At 42.4% G+C, this 19,823-nt stretch overlaps 1 protein-coding gene across 2 annotated transcripts in view; it reads right to left on the bottom strand.

Moving 5' to 3' along the window:
* GALK2 (galactokinase 2) overlaps positions 1-19,823 on the bottom strand; it is an 83,613-nt gene that overhangs the window by 7,120 nt on the left and 56,670 nt on the right. For both annotated transcript variants that reach the window (XM_015427933.1, XM_015427932.1), the window contains one exon: positions 5,118-5,319. In XM_015427933.1, coding sequence (XP_015283419.1) covers positions 5,118-5,319 — 202 coding nt within the window. The remainder of the gene's footprint in view (positions 1-5,117; positions 5,320-19,823) is intronic.

Here is a 19,823-nt window from a genome sequence, read left to right on the forward strand (position 1 = left end):
TACAAGCAATATTGTGATGAACACTGTGTCATTAAAGAGGAGCAAAAAGAAAAGAAAGAAGGGGGAAAGGCAGAGGGCTTAGAAAGGTTTAAGAAGATAGACAGTGAAAAGGACAGTATACAAGAGAAGGAAGAAAAACTGAAGAAGCTGAGACAGCAGAACGAGAAGAGGATGATTGCTCGAACGTTGCTAAATGATGCAACCAAACTTGTGAAGGAGGCTGCTGAGAAAAAGGGTATGGTGGGATTCAACACAGCACAATTCATGCTAGAAGGAGTGGAGAAAGCAATGGAAGAAGAGGACAAGGGGAAAAATGCTTGCAGATGCAATGCAGAAAGACGTTGAGAAACGGAAGAGTTCGTTGATAACTTCTTTTTTCATCAAAAACCAAAGACAAAGTAAAAGCAAAGACAGGTCTTACTTTAGAGTAATTATGTTTTGTTGTCATAATGATTACTTTATGTGTGGTTTTTAATATGTTTTGCTTTTTTATTATCCACAGTATGTGAATATTTTAAAAAGGGAATCTTTTTTGCCTTAAATTTTGTACAATAATAAAAACATTGTCCTATCTTCATTTTAAAAAATCAATAAAAAGGTGTGCGATCCTTTTATCTGGATCACATCTGACTATGGTGTTGGCTATGGGGATGGTGGAGGCCAGAGAATAATAGTTTTTAATGAAAACATAAATAAACAAATCACAAGTCCTAGTTTTACTTTTAAAACAATAGCTTCTCAATAGGCTGACATTAAATTGTTCAGTAATTTGTCAGGTTTTTGTCAGTATTTGGTCAGTTTTTCTGGAATTTTGGTCAGTAAAATCAGTATTTTCTGACCCTCTGACTAGTTTCCACCCCTGCTGTGTGCTGGACTGAGGCTTGAATGCCAATGCTTGTAGCATTCCATTCACGCACTGGCTGTGTGCTTGTCAATACATTCTAGACGTTTAGCTCATTTGAGTCTTATAAACTGGCTACAGCGGTCACTGTGTCTGAACAGCAGATGTATAAACTCTACACGGACGTATCAAGTATCCCTGGAGAGACTGAAATGATTATCTCTCTTCCCCATCGTTGCTAGCACTTCACGTCTGGAACCCCCGGGCCCCACACTCTTACAACATACCCTAAGAGGCAGTAATAACCTTCACTTAGCACCAAACCACCAGAGCTCCCTGCCAAGCACTTCATGGCAATGACAACCATACTGTATGGCCATACTGAAGCAATTTAGATTCTTCCTAGAGCTCTGACTCCTGCACTACCAGCCTGGAACACTTGTTATCAACTAGATGTGAGCCGTTTCACATGAAAAATTAGGAGGCTGCAGTACTGGATGAAGCTGAACTGCACATACCATAGAGCTCACTGTATTTTCTTTATTAACTAACTTTTCTGGTTCCAGCTGCCCCAAGAAACAGCAGCCAGTTGCTTTAGAGAACCAGCTTCAATCCCAGCAAAAGCCGTATTTTGAGACCTCTCTGGTAGGATGCGACTGAATGGTCTCTAGGGAAACGGCTTTGTCATACTATTTATCTGAACAGCATCTAACAATATTTCTTGAGACAATTAATAAAGGCATGTTTCAAATGTCAATACATGCCCCTTACAGCTCTAGGGAACAGCACATGGGATGGCATTTTGAGCTGCTGTGGGAAGGAGAGGCGAGAAAATTGTGCTATATGTGCGGAAATCCTTCCATTGGAAGAAACAGTCTGGTGGATCCAATCCAGGATTTAGATCGCAGAAATTATAGGCAGGTCTCCTGGTGCATTAATCCTTTGACAGTGCAAGGACCCACGAATAATACTCCTACTTCAGCCTGCAATGACTTCCCAGTTGATTTCATTTGTGGGTATAGCTCTGTACATACCTTGTGTGAAGTGTTATCGGAAGCCTTGCTGGCCCTTTGCTTTTGCAGCACCCAGAACTCCATATTATGGCATCCATTGGCTTCAGTCTATACTTCTGTATGCTGCAGAAGTACTGGCCCACCAAATTTGGCATTTTTTGTAGAATTCCTTTGGGGGGGGGAATCTCAGAATATCAGTTGCTAAGATCCACTACCTATGGCAACCCAGGCAGATACTAAGACACTGAGATGACTATCAACTCAAGAGTAAAATTTATGGGTCAGTTCTTGGACCACATCCTTATTTCCAACACATACCTGATCTAAAATCTATATTTTTTGCTTCTAAATGCTCCACTGCCCTGGCTGGGGGAGGGATACCTAATTTTCCTAATGAAACTGACACTTTTAATCTAGAGTTCTGCAAAGTAAAGTTTCTATAATCTATTCTGGTTGTTTAATTTAGATTTTTTTAAAAAACAATCCACATGGTTCTAATTAGACGTTGGGGAGATCAGTGGTTTAGATTTCAAGCTGGATCAATGACTGGCAGGATATGAAATTATTTCCTCTCTCAAGATTTCTTATTTTAATAGGTTCCCTTTGAATTCAGGATTTAACTGCTTGTCAGACCGCAGCCTGTTGGTGCAAAAAAGTAATTAACGCTGGACATGGGTTGCTTCCACATTAGCTATTTAGTCTGGAACGGACATGATTTGTTTACTCAGCTTGAGGCCACTGCCATGTCCAGAGTTGCCCCCCCACCCCCCACTGCCGGACCTGTTTTTTCAGACTTGCTTTTTTAAAACTTGAAAACATAACTGCAAACTTGTAAAATGCTGACTGTTTCAAGTGCTGTTATGGTTCTATGGGGCTACCTTCACTTTACAAATTTACTCCTTTTTGTTTCTGTGTTCAGATTAATTCCTGTTCAAGTGAACGGGACACAACATTCCTAAATCAACTGATAAGTACATGTCAGGAGTGGAATGGAGGCAGCCTAATTACTGCTTTCCACTTTGCAGTCAAAGCGAGTACTCATTAAAAAAGGCACCTGACAAACTTACAGTAATAACTAATGAGCAGTCATTTGGGCAGCAAACTGAAGTAACTAACCTCCCCTACCTGAAGAAGTTATAATTCATTCAGAAACCCATAAGTAAACAAACTAATTAGCCTGCAAACAAAGGTACAAAATTTAAAGGGAAAACTGCAGAGAGAAGCAGAATCTTAAAGTATCAAATGGAATCTGTTTCAGTGCTGATTGTGAAACAGAAATGACCAAGCAGTGCAAAAGCGTCCATGAAAACAGCGAGACAACAATGTTAAGAATGCTGGAAGTGGTTTGAGGGAGGTTTGCTTCCCAATATATATACTCTCTCATTTATCTGACCTTCCTGCCTGGTCAAATAAGGTTTTGTAACACTGCAAAAAGACCCACAACCTCTTTTCCAGAGGCAAGGTGGGACAATGACGCACAGCACAAACAAGAATTCTCTTTCAAACCAGTTTCAGTCTACAAAATCTGCAGACAAAAACCATCCCATGGAAGAATGGAACAGTTATGCCATTTGGTCTGTAGCTGGATCAGAACTGTACTACGTTTGATTATGGGTGGCTGACACAGATATTCTTCCATGCTGCACAGGAGGGGGGGGAACCTCTAAACGAAAAATTAGTGGAAGGAGGATTCTAGCCCAGCATCTATTTTCCCTATATGGAGGAACATTCCATGATGAGAGCCCCCCACCTGCAGCCTAGATGGGCTACTAACGTCACAGCACAGGTTCTTGGCCTTCCGCAAGAATTAGGCCGAAGAGGCATCTAGATTACCAAACTCCATCATAAACCTATCCAGTTTTGAAGAGGCTTCAAGAGGATGCTCAAGGGAAGCTGTGGCTTTTGGCAGTGGGTATAACACTGCCAAGAGATGGACATTGTGAGACCGGAAATGAATTCAGAGACCACTAGCAATGCAGTCTTAAGCAGAGTTGACACCCTTCTAAGCCCACTGAAGTGTATTGGGTGTAACTGTGCTTAGGATGGCACAGCCACTAAATGCTTGAGGAGGCAGGATTGGCGATAACTCAGTGTAATGCCAAAGAGCACAGCAAAAATTAGAGTCCTTTTCAATGTGTAAGGTGTACTTTCCTAAGGGGTGTCTCCCCCCCCCCTTTATATTTCATTCTCACATGGAAAGATTTTCTTTTGGACTGCGGAAGAGTCCACCCTGCTGGTATTTCTGCATGAGTTACATTATTAGGCATGCCTTCTCAGAAGGCAGGCAACTCTGCTGTGATAGAATGAGCTAACTGCACCCAATACACAGACATGACAGACTTGTCCTCCCATCAGCAGGTACTAACTGGGATGAAGACCAGAGCAACGAATCATGCAGAAATATAACTAGGGGTGTGCAAAAAAAAAACACCAGTATTTTTCGGGTTCAGGTATAATGAACCCCCAAAATATCAGTATTTTCTGATATTCCTGAATCCCAATACTAGTATGGTATTTGGATTTGGTACAAATTCAGGAAACCCAATTTTTTTCAGCTCCATTATACTCGATGGGGACCGTTATAGTCAAATGCTGGTGCCTTCCCTCAAAAAAGAAAAAGTTTTGAAAAGACTGGACTGGGGGTCCAATTCTATGGGCCCCCAAAGAAGGTGCCCCAATCTGTCATTGTTTCCAATGAAGGGGGGCGGGAGGCAGCTAAAGGGACAGCGATCCCTTTAAACACCTTCTCCAAGAAGTGAGTTCACCCAGAAGGCATTTAAAGGAACTGCAGTCTTTTTACATGCCCTTTAACTTTGCTATCCAGTGGTCCTGAAAATCCTGAATATTTTCAGGGCTTGACATTAGCCAAAATTAAGTCCCAATTAATAACCAGCATAAAAACCAGTAACGTATTTTTTGGATATTTTTTTCAGCTCAGTTTATGCCGAATGCACACCCCTACATATAACAGGCAGCCTCCTTTCTGGGGCTTCTAAATTATTCTTCTCACATTTGTAGTTTCTGTTGCCACACACCAATTTGACCAAGAAATGGTCTGAGAATGGCTGTGATGGGCATTGTTGCAATGTCAGTTGGAAATCGTCCACATAATGTCTTCCTGAGGACATGAGGCTAGTTGGTGGTAACAGACAGGAATAAATACTTCCATTTTTGTAAAGGCCACAATCGCCTCCCCCCCCCTTCTCTGCAGTTCAAACCACATTCTCAAAAGTGAGTTTGTTCTAGGGCTTGTCAAGACTTACAGACAGATGTCCACCAGCTGATTCAGTTCAGGACAGCTGCATTCATAGAGGTCCCTGCAACTGGCATGGCTCTGGTTCATTAAATCCCCCAGCAACTGGATTGCGTCCATGGGGGCCTCCTCACATATCTTCTTAAACTCTAGAACTCTGGCAGCTTCGCTATACACATGCTTCGCACGCTGATACAATTTAAAGATGGTCACTAAATAATAAAAAAAGAAAATATTAATGTAGGGGAAAATGGAACCTTACATGATTTATTATTGTCAGATGTAGTCTTGTAGCTCCCAGGGAAAACTGGCAAGACGGATGATCTTTATATCTAGCTCTTCTTTAATTCTATTTTAGAAGATATACGAAACATCTGCATCTCAATTCAGCAAGGGAGATGAGCAATACTCTTTGATGACTTCTCCACAGGGTTCCCAGGTCCCGTCCACGTCTCCCAGCCACTGGTGGGGGATGGGGGGGTAGGGTTGCCAGCTCCAGGTTGGGAAACTCCTGGAGAATTGGGGGTGGAACCTGGGGAGGACAAGGACCTCCGTGGGGTACTATGCCGTAGAGTCCACCTTCCAAAACATCAATTTTCTCCAGCGGAACTGATCTCTGTAGTCTGGATATGAGGTGCCATTCTGGGGTATCCCGTCTGGAGGCTGGCATCCCTGCTTCTCCATTCATGTTTGTTTGTTTGTTAGTTTATTAGATTCCTACTCCGCCCTCCCATTTCCTTTCCATGTGGACTGACTCCCCTCACATCCTGGTATGCTCACTTGCTCTCTGATCTCTATGCTGCAGAACCCCTCTGGGCCAACTAATACATTGGTAGACACATAACCTCCACAAGGACTTCCAGTTAAATGTGCAGTGTGAGGCATGTAACTTAATTCCTGGACTCACACAGGCCTGATTCCAATCAGGACCATGGTACATGGAGAAAGGATGCTTCAGTGCCCCTCTCCTTGTTTCACCAACCTGAAATGAGCCCCAGGAACCACTGTTTGTATCCATCAGTACACATATGTTTCCCCAATGGGAAAATAAAACAGTGGCTCCATAAAGCTATTTGTCAGGAACACGGTTGGGGGGGGGGGACCTGAAGCAACTACAATCAATAGACTTGTTGATACACAATAACAGAACAATTTAATATGTTAAAACACCAGAACAGCATATGACAAAAACAAATACAAATAACACAAATCAAATTTAGTAACAGGGTGTTTTTTTGTTAAATTTGGGGCCTTAAACTAAGCAATGAAATAAGGAGCCATCACAGAAAAGGTCCTGTCCCTTGCGGTCACCTGCCTTGTTTTGCTAAAAGCGGGAACATTCAACAAGATCTTAGATCATTATCTTAATGATTGGGCAGGCTCATAGGGGAGAAGGTAGCCCTGGCGTTATGTGGTCCATGGGGTCGCGACGAGTCAGACTCGACTGTGCGACTGAACAACAACAACAAGCCCTGAAGACTTTGCTTCACCGTGCCATTCTAAGCAGAGTTATCACCTTCTAAGTTCACTGAAGTCACTCGCCTTGGAAGGGTGTAACTCTGCTTGGGAGGGCACTTGAAACTCTCACAAGGGTCCCTGAGACTTCGCAGTGGAGGCAGTTCACACATGTGGCTGAATGTGACAGGCATGTCTGGACACACACCAAGCGTCAAGTGTCTTGGGCTTTTGTTGTCAGAAAGTAGGAAGAATCCAAAGATCTAAGGCTTTCATCCTGCCCATCAGGGACCCAATGAAGAGGCCACAACAGATAATTCTGTTTTTCTTGTAGGGACCTTGGATGCTGACAGTGATGTAAGTCACCTACTTTGCTTTCATGAAAAATGGTACGCATGCACTAATAATACAACTTTCCACAATAAGAATCACCAGCAAGACTTGTACGATCTAGCTGGTTTAAAGAGGAATCACTTGACTAAAAAAGAGTAAGTTTAACACACACCATCTGAGAAACTAGAGTGGATGGGAGGGGAAGAAAGTCTAACAGTGAATGAACAAAACAACATCTCTGCATAGGTGCCAGCATTTTGTTTGGCTTGATATGAAACGTAATTATTGTTAATAAGCATGGACCCAATAGGGCAATTGCTTAAATATGTCATGGTTTTTGGAACAGGATTAAAACCCATCAAAAAGGGGGGTGGGTAGAAATGACCCTCCTGGGAAGGGTCACTGAAACAATGTTTAGAGGTTGCACAATTCCCCATTTACCAAATCCATTCAGGAGTACATTTTGTCCTCAAGCACAAGAACTGGTCTGGGCTACTTTGGTACTGCACAGTGCACAACTATCACCACTGAATGCCTGGGTATGTGTGTGTGTGAGAGTTTACAGAGGCGTATAAAACAAGAGTTCTTCTACGGCCGAATTCTCCTTCTGACTCTTTCACTTTTGATGGCGTTGTTTTACAGCAGGGCCATTTTCTAAAATGTGCATTTGTTTAAAGGCATATCTGAAGTTGCGTGAGAGTTTGCCATAGCTCACGCTCTCTTGTAAATCACCAATTGAACAGTAGTAACCCAAAGAATGAACTGAAAACACGTCTGGTTTCCATTTGAAAGCATGCATTCTTGCCAAAGGCTGCGATTGATTCAGAGACCACCCTTCGGTAAAGCATGGCTTCGCCAGCCAGATTACCTTAAAGCACTTCGCGGTTCTCTCAAGATCATCACGTTACGTATTGGCAGGCGAGGCCGTCTTTGTGCTCCTGACCACTGGCCAGACGCTGGGAGGACCTGCAGGAGAAAGCTCTGCAACCTTCTGCATTTGGTGCTGCCTCTAATCTAGTGTAATCCTTTCAAAATCAATTATTATATCCGAAATGACAGAGACCAGGGCTGCCTGGTTGTTTTTTCTGTGGACTCTCTTGTTTACCCAGCAAGTATGAGTTAAGGAACGATGGCTGGGATAGTCTGCCTTCCCCGCAGTCGTGCGTTGGCTGTCCTCCACGGCGGAGCCCGTTCCCTCCAGCACCGGGAACTTCTGCTTGCACAAGACCAGTGTTTCTAAGGAACCCCAAAACGCCGAGCACGAGGAATGCGCCCCGAAGCAGAGGACAGCCACCACAATGAACGGGAGAGGTCCTGATCTGTAGCCACTTTGATGGACAGGGACTGTTTGTTGCCCAGGGTCACACAAGAGACAACAGCGGAAGTGAGTTACGGAGCCAGGATAAAAGCACACATGGGACGAAGTTACACTATCCAAGCTGATATCCTTAAAGCACTCCATTTTCCTCCTAGTTAAGCTAGTAACAGCCTCCTTCGGTGAGACATGGTCTGAAGGCAGCAGCCTTGCTGGCAAAATCTGTGTCTGGCTACCGTACGATTACCAACCTGAAAGGAGCCCTCAAACTTCCCAGAATTGAAAATGTAGTAACTAAATACATAATTGGAGAAGACCACAAGCACTGATACAGAGTGGATTCTGGCAATGGGGGGAGTCGTATGGAAGCCATTTTAAAGGGGTACCAAGATGTACAGATGATCTGTAACCTCCCTCTACATGGACATCATGTGCCAGATGTGTGAGTAGTTGTGGAAAGGTTGTTTAAAGACACGAGTAGTATTTTCCACCCCACCGGTCAAATTCTTTAAACAAGTAAAACCATCTTTCTTCATCACTGTATTGTGGGTGGTGAAACATGGTGATATACATGCAAGCACGAGGCAAGCAGCAGGTCACCAACCTGTCTCTAACTTTTGGCCTCCAGGGGAAACTCACAACAGCCAGCCTGTTCACTTGAACACATCTGCCTGAAAGGATTCAGTGCCAGCAAAAGCACTGCTTGCATCTACACACACACTAAGTACAAAATTGCTCCCCTATGGAGAAGAGGTTTGTGAAACAGCCAGATGGGACAGCTAACCTACAGGACAATCATTGGATTCAGCCAAGTCCTTAGCTCACCTACAGGTTCCAGACATTACTCATCCAGACAGTCGGCTGACCTCCTGTGTGAAAATTATCTAGAGCCAAGGAGGATGCAGTATCACTGTCAGTCTGAGAGGAGGCTCTGCTATTCATCATTTCCCCAAAAAATATTAAGGTGGGAAGGTTATGGAGCTACATCTCACTTTAGGTGTGGAAAGTCTTTCACCCAACAGCATTACTTTGAGATGTAAAAATCCAGATATTTCACTTTCCTTTTAAAAAAAAAAATCAAAATCCCACCTTCATATTTTTCGAACGAGGAAAGTCCTAATTTCCAGTGGTGAGGCATATACTTCTCCCACAGTAGGTTAATATCCCGCCCCCCAATCAAGGCTATCACTAATTCTTCTGCTGCACTGGACACGGATCATATAGCACTGCTGACACTGGACAGATACAGACAGTGATTTGCCTGAGCAAAGCCCCTGGGAGAGGTCCTGATCCATAGCCTCTTTGATGGACCAAGGTCACACGAGAGACAACAGCGGAAGTGAGTTATAGTGCCAGGTCTTTCAAAGCAGAGACCTGCTCACTAACACAAACCATACCGGTATTTCCTCCAGATGGACAATGAAGAAAGGCATGACACATATATTCTTCTCTGTGGAACCATGCTCTCACCGTACTGTTATAGCCTTCCTCATGACTTGTGTATCACACAAGCTTCCATAATTCAGCCCACCCTTTTTGCCAGATGGGCTTTGTAGTAATGTCCCAATTGTGCTTGCTGAGATAAGAAATTCTGCAGTCTAGAAACTCAAGTTGTCTGTGGTGGCTTCCCTGAGAGATGGGGCAGCCATCACTAATCCATCCAGATGACATCATCCCAGCAAGCATTCTGTCAGGTAAACTTCATTTCCCAGCACTCCAATAACAAAACGCTGCAGAGATTGGAAAGCCAAAAGGCATCATCCCTGCATTGGTGTGGAAACAACTTGCTGGATAGTACCTATGTATCACAGACCAGCTCTCGTACCTTTAGTAAAGGTAAAGGTTTCCCTTGCTCGAAAGCCAGTCGAATCCAACTCTAGGGTACAGTCCTCATGTCCGTTTCCAAGACGAAGAGCCAGTGCTGTCTGAAGATGTGTCTGTGGTCATGTGGCCAGCATGACTAGATGCCGAGGTGCACAGAACGCTGTTACCTTCCCACCAAAGCGGTACCTATTTATCTACTTGCAATTTCTTGCTTTTGAACTGCTAGGTTGGCAGTAGGGGTGTGCAAAAAAAAAATAATTCAGCCCGATTCAGATTCAGCCAAATCAGGCAGGATCAATTTCAGCGGGCAGAAAGACTCACGCATGTTAGTTTCCGCAGTACCAGCTGAATTGGGAGTTTTTAGGCCAGCCGAATGTCCATTTCGGCCCCATTATATCCTATGGGCCACTGGGACTTCTGGTCAACGGAACAGCGATGGTGGACGCTCTGCTCACAGCAGAGGAGGGCAAATCACACACCAGCGGCCTGGAGGGGTGCCACCTCAAGTGACACCCCCGCGGAGCCTTTGCAATAGGCTCCAGGCCAGGGGGCTTTTGAGGGGTAGCCTCTTCGATGGCGTAATGCCGGAGAATTGAGGCTCCCCTCCGCCCCAACAGTCCAGTCGCTGAGTGGCCTTCGGGCATAAGCTGGACTGACTGGGACAAGCGCCGGAGATTGAGCGGAATGGCGTAAAACCAAGCATGGTCAGATAAACTGGCAAACAATGAACGTGAGTTCTGAATAAAAACGAAGTAGTTTGAAAAGCGATCTAGACAAGGATGCCCCTTATCACCACTACTGTTTATATTTACCCTAGAGACTTTGATAGATCAAGTAAGAAACAATACCTCAATTAAAGGATTAAAAGTTAAAGGCGAAGAATTCAAACTACAAGCATACGCAGACGATTTAGTATTCATACTTGAAGACCCAAAGACATCAATTCCGAGCCTGATACAGATAATTCAAGAATATGGGACATTTACTGGTCTGAAAATTAATTTCAATAAAACGAAAATAATAACAAAAAACTGTTCAAAGAGGCAAATGGATGAAATACAAGAAATATCAAAGATAGAAATAGTCAAAAAGATTAAATACTTAGGAATTTGGATATCAAACAGAAATATTACTTTAAAAGAAGACAATTACAACAAATTACTCAAAGACGTGAAAAAAGACTTAGAAACATGGAAGGATTTAAGGATATCACTGATGGGTAGAATCGCGACGATTAAAATGAATATTCTGCCTAGATTCATATTTTTGGCCCAAACCATCCCAATTTTGAGAAAAGATGACTTTTTTAAGGAATTTGGGAAAATATGTGATAAATTTATTTGGAGCAATAAAAAAGCAAGGATAAAAAGTAAGAATATGCAAGATCAAAAGGAAAGAGGCGGCTTCGGAGTACCAAATTGGAATCGATATTATAAAGCGGCGGCACTGACTTGGATAAAGGAATGGATAACATTGGAAAACAATAGATTATTGAAACTAGAAGGGCACAACCTAATAATGGGTTGGCATAATTATATATGGTACGAAGATGTTAAAATCATAAAAAAATTTTTACATCACATGATAAGAGGCTCTCTGATGAAAATTTGGAAAGAAATTAAAACACGTCTTTACGTGAAAACACCAAAATGGGTGGCACCAATAGAAGCAGTCTCAACAATAACTGATAAAAGCTACATGTTATCATATGAAGAACTGTTAGATGCAGCTAATAAGTTAAAAACGGAAGAACAAATGTTGAAACAAAACATAAAATTTTCATGGTGGGAGAAGACGCAATTAACCGCCAGATATAATATGGACAAAAAAAGGGGCTTTTACAATGAAAGAAATGATCTAGACAAAATATGGTTGTCTTCCAATCACAAATTAATTCAAAAAATATACAAATTGCTAATGGAAGATTATATGCTAGGTGAAGAGATCAAAAGAACGATGATAACATGGGAGAAAAATAAATACTGATCAATGGAAGAAAATGTGGAGCTCAATAAAACTAATGAAAGCAATTCCATATAAGGAGAACATCTATAAGATGTTCTACAGATGGCATTGGACGCCTGAGAAGCTAGCGAAATGTTATACGAATATGAGCAAAAACTGCTGGAAATGTAAAAGAAATGTAGGAACGTATATACACATGTGGTGGAATTGTGATATAATTCAAAAATACTGGAAAAAAGTCTATAGCATGACGTAGGAACATATATGCACATGTGGTGGAATTGTGATATAATTCAAAAATACTGGGAAAAAGTCTATAGTATAATAAATGAAATAACGGGGACTCAGATAGTATTTACACCAGAAATTGCTTTATTAAATATGTTACCTATTACATATAATAGGGCAAGTAAATATCTTATAACTTACTTTTTTACTGCAGCGAGAATGTTACTAGCTAGTAAATGGAAAATAGACGAAGTACCTTCAAAAACTGAAATAATAGAAAAGATATTATCAGTTGCTGAAATGGACAGATTAAGTATGATATTACAAGGTAAAAGTAGAGAGGTTTTTGATAAAAGATGGAAACTGTTATATATTTGGTTGGAGAATGTATATAAGAAAGACTCCAAAATATAATGAATTATACAATGTAAGAATTATATCTATTGGAAAATTATATAAATAAAACAATTTAAAAAAAAAAAAAAAAAAGGAAGGATGGCGCCAGAGCAAACTCATTTATGCAGTCGCCAAATCGCTTGCTCACAACCAGTATTCCCTCTAAGATGAGTTAGTGTGAGCTAGCTGACAGAGGGGAGAGGGGAGTGTTTTGAGAGAGTTATCTGAATTGCGAAGTCGTTTGGCGAGTTTTCCGAGTTGTGGGGAAGCGGCAGAAACTGTAAACAAAACGGGAAAGATGGTGGCCCAGCAGAGAAAGTTTAAAACGAAGCCAGGCGGGCAGAGTCCGAGACCGGAAGAGGGAGCAGATGTCCTCAAACTCCTGGGGGATATGCTCAAGCCAGTGATGGAACAACTCGATGGTATTAACCAGCAATTGACTGTGATGGAAAAAAACTTCGCAGCACAGCAGCTTCAGCTGAACGAGATGGAGAAAAAAGTGGAGCAAGCAAACTAGAAAATTAAAGAGATTGACACCACAAGTTAGAAGTTGAAGAAAAGGATGGGAGAGGCAGAAATGAAGCAGAATTGCCAAGAGAATCGAGTTTTGCAGATTCAGATGGAAAAAGCTAACATGATTCTCAGGTTTCAGGGGGTTCCTGAAATGGATCGGGAAGACTTGAAGAGGGTGCTCCATGAGATCATCACTCCAGTAGTAGGCTTAACAGCGGATGAACTGGTAAACGAAATGGAGACAGCCTATAGGGCTTACTCCAACTATATTTAAAAAAATAGCCTACCTGGAGAAATAGTGGTCAAGTTTTCAAGAAGACAAACCCAGAGATGCCATTTTAAAATCAACATCAGCAACTCCACTGAAAATGGGGAATGTAACCATTAAAACTTTAAAGGATATTCCATTTGAAATTAGACAAAAGAGGAAAAATTACAAGGAATTAATTTCTTTTCTTCAAACTAATGGAATACCGTACAGATGGGCGGTTCCGGAAGGTGTAATCTTTAAGATCAACGATAGAAGGGAGAAGATAGACTCCACTTTTAAAGCTAAAGAATTTTTGAAATGTCAGCTGGGGACAGATGATGAGTCTAAAGAGGGAGAATCGAAGTCAAGTGACTCTGCTACCTCGGGAACGGAAGAGGATTCTGCGGCAGAAAGGGGTGCAGGACCTGCCAGAGTGGTATATGATTTTAGAGACAGAAAACCGAAGTATAGGCAGAAGGACTTGGAAAATGGCCTTTTGAAGCAAAGAAGATGATCAGAGACTTCTCTCATAACAACTAACAAAATAACATACAAGAAGCGAACTGTTATAAGCAAGAACTCAACAAGTATATTGTGATAATAAAACTAATGGTACTAACATATTTACTAACAGTGAAAAGATCTCCTTCTCTTGGGGTTTTAGTCTAGTGTGGTTTGCTTTTCTTTATCCCTAGTTGTAGTCCCTTCCCTATATTTCTTTGTAGTTTGTAGTATATGCAAAATAAAAAATATCCCTACAGGGATTTTAAAATATATATATCCTATGGGCCACTGAAGTCAATGGCAAAAACATATTCTGGGGACTAGAGGGGAGGGGGTTTGAGGGAGAGGATCCAAACTCACAGGGTAGCTGCTGAAGCCTCTCCTTAAGATATTCACCAAGTTTCAAGAGCATTGGACCAGGGGGTCCAATTCAATGGGCCCCCAAACAGGTTGCCCCCATCTTCTCCATTTTTCTCTATGGTGGGAAAAACAGGAATAGAAAACATGGTGCCTCAATGAGAACATAACCACTTCCTGACACTTCAGAACAAAAAATGCAGTAGGAAAGCATCAGAGAATGGTAGGAAGGTATATCAAACTGGCCACCTGAAGAAGCTGAGTTGGCAGATTTCACATGAGCTACAGTAAAAAATTCTTGGGGCAAGTGCCAGGAATTCTCTTCCAGCTTTTGGGTTTACACTGCACTGAAAAGGCTATGCATTGCAGCAACTGATTTTGAAAAGGCTCAGGAAAACAGATGCTAACAAAGCTCCTCCAAATCCACCAAGAATCTCTTCACAATCTAGCACTATTAGTAGACTCAAACCAACATGTTTCTAAGGGGGAAAATTGCATGTGGTCCAAAACACAGAGAGGGAATTACTCCCCCCTCCCTAAATGGCACCATGATCTTGTTCTAGATTAGTCTCTCCAGCGTAACTACAAAGCTTTTAAGGTATCCTCGTGCCACAAAATGAGTCATCGCTCATGAAGAGAATCCCACACATTCCAAATAGACCACTCCCATAACAGTTTACTCATGTAGAGGACACAATCTGACCTTCTGAAAATAAAGCATGCAGAGCTAACTTTCAGCCTCCTTTTGAAATACTAACGTGAAGAGAATAGTGCTTACTATTCTAAGTTTAGAACACTGTTGCTAAAAAAAAACCAGACCCTTAGATGAAATTGCCTTAAAATGGAACATTAACTCTGCATTTTTGCCTAACAAGATTAAAACTACATTTTATTATCGCATGTCACTGAAAAAATGAAGGATTATAGAACTTAAAAAGGCCTTCTGGCATGCATTGATGCTCTCCCTTCAACGCAGTATGCATGGGAGACCTTCTAGGAATCCTGTCCAAGTGCCAACCAAACCTACTTAGCTTTTGCAAGGTTGGTGGATCATGCCCCATCCAATCATAGACATGTCTAAGCCTTTTGATGTGACTAGGTCTACCCAACACCAAGCCAAATGCAGCCAATCAACAGACTGAAAAATCAGCAGGGTAATATGCTGATCCCAATTGCACCTTTGCATCTCTTTTACCCAAGTATTGCTACCCATGTTTGGTTTAGCACTGAACTATGACTAACAACAAGGGGGCCCCACAGCACGATTTGCCTGCTGCATTTCAGCCATTTCTGGATCTTCCCCTCCAAATCCAACTCTCTGTTTACATCCTTTTCCAATGTAAACAACCCCGTTTAAGAGATCCAGAAGCTGGCCTGAGAGCATAGGAAGTTGCAAGAGAATGAAGTGGCAAAATTCTGCGGCAGTAGAATAAAAGGCACCAGTCCAGTTGGTGGGTTCCAGCTCTGTATCTTCAGATAAGAAAATTCCTTGAAAACTAGCTTAGCACCCCCTTCCTGTACTGGTTTCCTATTAGCAGGAGCATTTAATGTATGGAACTTTCCAAACTGTGACCCTCCACCTGTGGCCTAAAGCACTGTAGTCCATTTTACTACCTTGGGTCTCTGCCACCTCATTCCCTTGCATGTGTACATTCCGCTCCGGTGGTAAACTGTGGAAACCTCAAACTGAGAAGGACAGAGTGGTATAGTAGAGCATCTTGACTAGGATTTAGGAGACTTGGGTTCAAATCCCCTCTCTGCCATGAAGCCAATTGGGTAATATGTTCAGAGCCTACAAGACAAGGTGGTTGTGAGGGTAAAATGGGGAAAGGAGAATATTCTATGCCACTGTGAACTCCTTGGAAGAAAGGGTGAAACAAACGTTTCAAACACCTACCATCTAAACATAAAATTGTATTCAAGTGTTGCCTTTGAAATGTGGGAACACTGTGGCTGGTGCCCATGCGATATGGTAGCCTATGAACGCGTGTCAAATGGGTGTGTAGATTATGAAGTTATGTCCCGCAAATAGCACCCTGCCTAAAGGGCTGACAGCAGAGAAGTGGAAAGTACCCACTCCATCCCATTCAGCCATATGTTGCTCATAATTCACATGGGATCAGGCCACAGGGAAATTGTTCCCACGCAGCAGAGGTAATCCTTGCATCAATTTCCAAAGCCAACCTGATGAAGATACCTGGGTCCAGAAACGTACAGCCAGGTGTGTTTTTCTAGGCAGAGATCACAATCAAGTTATTCCACAGGAGGCATGGATGTCTCCCATGCCAAACGTAACTGCAACCATAGCGTGCTTTGAGATTTATTTCATTAGTCATTAGTATTCAGGATGTAAAAGTTGCATTTAAAAAATTACCCATAAATCCATAACAAGCTGGTTCAATGCTTTTAACTCCTGGGATAATCCCACCCCCAGGTTAACATGTCAAAATTAGATTATAATAATTATTTTTTTTAGAATGGAACAAAGTGGTTTTAAAATGTTTCACAGAAGTGGGGGGAGAACCACATTTTATGGAGAAATAAAGAGACTGTTTTATGATGGAATGTCTTCCTGTGATGGGGCATACTCACAGAGAGTACTTAATTTTTTAAAAAGCAAAAAATTCTAGTGCGGAAAGCAGGACAAATTATGGGGGAGTGTACCTCAGCCATTCAAACAAAGAACCGAGAAATAAGACCCAGCCCTTCAGAAGACACTAAATATCCCAGCTCTTATCCAAAGTGCTCCTAAATTTGGTTTTAGGCTTTTGGCCTGAGTCATGTAGGCTTGGTGACAAGGGAGAGGCCCGATGGGAACCGGAGTTATTATAAGCACAGCAGCATCTAATTCTGCCGCAGGACTCCATTAGCCCCTCCCCATCCCCTCTATATTTAGGCAGAGTTAAGACACGTCGTTTGGTAACTTAAAAATATCAAAAACGCAAAACTGACCAAGTCTTACTTTTGAGGATTCAGACAGCAATCTTAATATGAATCTGCAATTATGAATCTGCCTTATATTGAACCATACTATTGTTCCATCAAGGTCAGTACGGTCTGCTCTGACTGGCAAAGACTTTCCATCGTCGCAGAAGGTCTTTCGCATCACCTACTGCCTGATCCTTTTAACTGGTAATGCTGGCTGGGTATTGAAGTTGGGACCTTTTGAGCATCAACTAGGCCAGGGGTGTCAAACTCATTTGTTATGAGGGCTGGATCTGACATAAATGAGACCTTGTTGGGACAGGCTATGTGTGTCATAAAATGTAATGCCAGGCAGCAGAGATATAAACTTTATAAAGGACACAAACACAAAGGTGTTTTTTTACTTAAAAATATGCTTAAAACATTAGCACTCTTGCAATATTTTCTTGCAATCTTGAGTATGCTGGTGTGTATCTGTAAACTGCAAACCTATAATGATGCAGCAGCAGCAGAAATGGAAGAAGAAGCAGAAGACAGCCAGTTTCACTGTGGGCCTGATAGGAGCCCTCCAGGGGCCTGATCTGGCCCCCGGGCCACATTTTTGACACCCGAGAACTAGGCCATGGCAAGGACTTGAGCAAAACATGAAAGAGTGCATGTGGGCTCCAGACTAATAGCATATTACAAATCCTGGAGATCTCACACAAACTTGCAGCAACACATCTTATTCATTACTAATCAGAGAGATTAATTAAAATGCAAAGGGCAGAAAACTGTTTCTCCTAAAAGCCTGTTCATACATAACAAAAGCTCCCCACATGGTTTTCAGGTGGGCTTTGTGCACATTACGACTCCCCACATGGCCTCTTAAACAAGGTTTTCAGGTGGGCTTTGTGCACATTACGGTGAGCTGGTCATATACAGACAAGTTGGTGTGACTTTTGCTTAGAAGGGTAACCTGAGTAGCATCATCTAGGCAAACACACAAGCCCCTCCAGGCAACTAAAGCACAAGAGTTATGGCATGCACACACTATCCAACGTGATTACATGGGGCATGTGAACTGGTCTCATCACAGCTAGTTCACTGCACTGTTGTCCTCAAGCCACAGGAACAGCTTCAGGCCCTACCCTTAGGCAATGAGGGAGAGCATTACGCTCCTCAGGTAACAATCTGCTGGTGATCCCTGGACCTAAAGAAGTCTGGCTGTCCTCGACCAGGGCCAGGACCTAATACCATCAGGGCCCTGTGGCAGCTTACACAATTCCTTAGGGCCTGTAAGCCAGAGGTATTCCGCCAGGCTTTTGGTTGATGGTTTACCTCCTGCCTGGCACCCTTCCCCCACTCCCCTTCGCCTCAGTGTTTTTACTCCCACACACACACACACGCCCACAAAGTGATCCCAGGACAGAAATCGGAGAAAACTGTAATTTTGCCACTTGATTTTTAAATTAATGTATTAATACCAACACCGTTTGTATTTATTTTATAGTTTTAATGTTTTTATTATGCTGTATATCACCCAGAGCCCTACAACAGTAGGGATTGGGTGACTCATAAATGTAATATAATAAATAAATTATTCTTTGCAGGTACAAGACTCCAATACAACAGTGGAGCTCTGCGCTTGTAAGGGCTTTCTCACTCACTGTGATGAAAGGACTGGCCACTGGGTGAGGTGATTCCAGTGCACATCAAATGAATACAGTCAGAGCGCCGACCTCCAAAATGCATGTGCATCTTTCAAGCTTCATAATTGTCAGCCCAACTTCTCTGGAGCTCCCTGGTGCCATAAGGAACAGGGCATCAGAGACAAACCTGAAGGACTCACATGCCGGCCAGTAATCCAAAGTCAGCCCTGGTTCAATCACCCTCTGGAGTTTTGTTTTGTTTTGGTTGGGGGGGGGAACAGAACGGGGAGAAAGCCAGCGGTTAGGTTCTAGTCTTAAAAGCAGCATTTTAAAAACAATGCCAGGTTTATTTGGAGAGGGGGAGGAATAAACATTTATGTCTATTGGCACTTGCACAATATATCTGCATGAGCAGAAGAGGAAATAAGGAGAGGAAATAAGCAGAAGAGGAAACATGTACACCCCCGAAGTTTATAGTGTGAGTCCCAATTACATTGAAAGACCGAGCTCAGAATCTGGCTCCCAACTATCTTTGTTTTTATATATGACAATGGCAGCAAGATTATTATATGTGCAAAAGTGGAAGAGTCTCATATTGCCTACAATAGAGGAATGGTTGGTGAAAGTGCTGGAACTTGCAACAATGGCTAACCTTACTTTCCTGATTAGAGCAAAGTTTGTTTATTGCCGATTGGAAATTCCTTATAAACTTTTTGCACTAAACAGATAATAATGATTTGATGATTTGTGGGTTTGATGAATAAGGAATTTAGACAATAGAAAAAGAGAGAGCTTTTCTTTGCTTGTGTGCTTATGCACATATGCTTATGCACATATGTGCATATCTCCGGATTACCAAAAACAAAGCCGCGCCTCCGCCACAGGCGGGCCAACAGTGCGAACGCTCCCTTGCACCTCCTCCCCGGTATGCTCCCGCATCAGTTGGCGCAGTGTGACTGGGAAAACCTGGAACAGTTTGTGCCGAATCTTTTTGCCACGACTCCTTCGCACTTCAAACTG

The sequence above is a fragment of the Gekko japonicus genome, unplaced genomic scaffold, assembly GCF_001447785.1.
Source record: "Gekko japonicus isolate JY-2015 unplaced genomic scaffold, Gekko_japonicus_V1.1 scaffold772, whole genome shotgun sequence".
NCBI lineage: Eukaryota > Metazoa > Chordata > Lepidosauria > Squamata > Gekkonidae > Gekko > Gekko japonicus.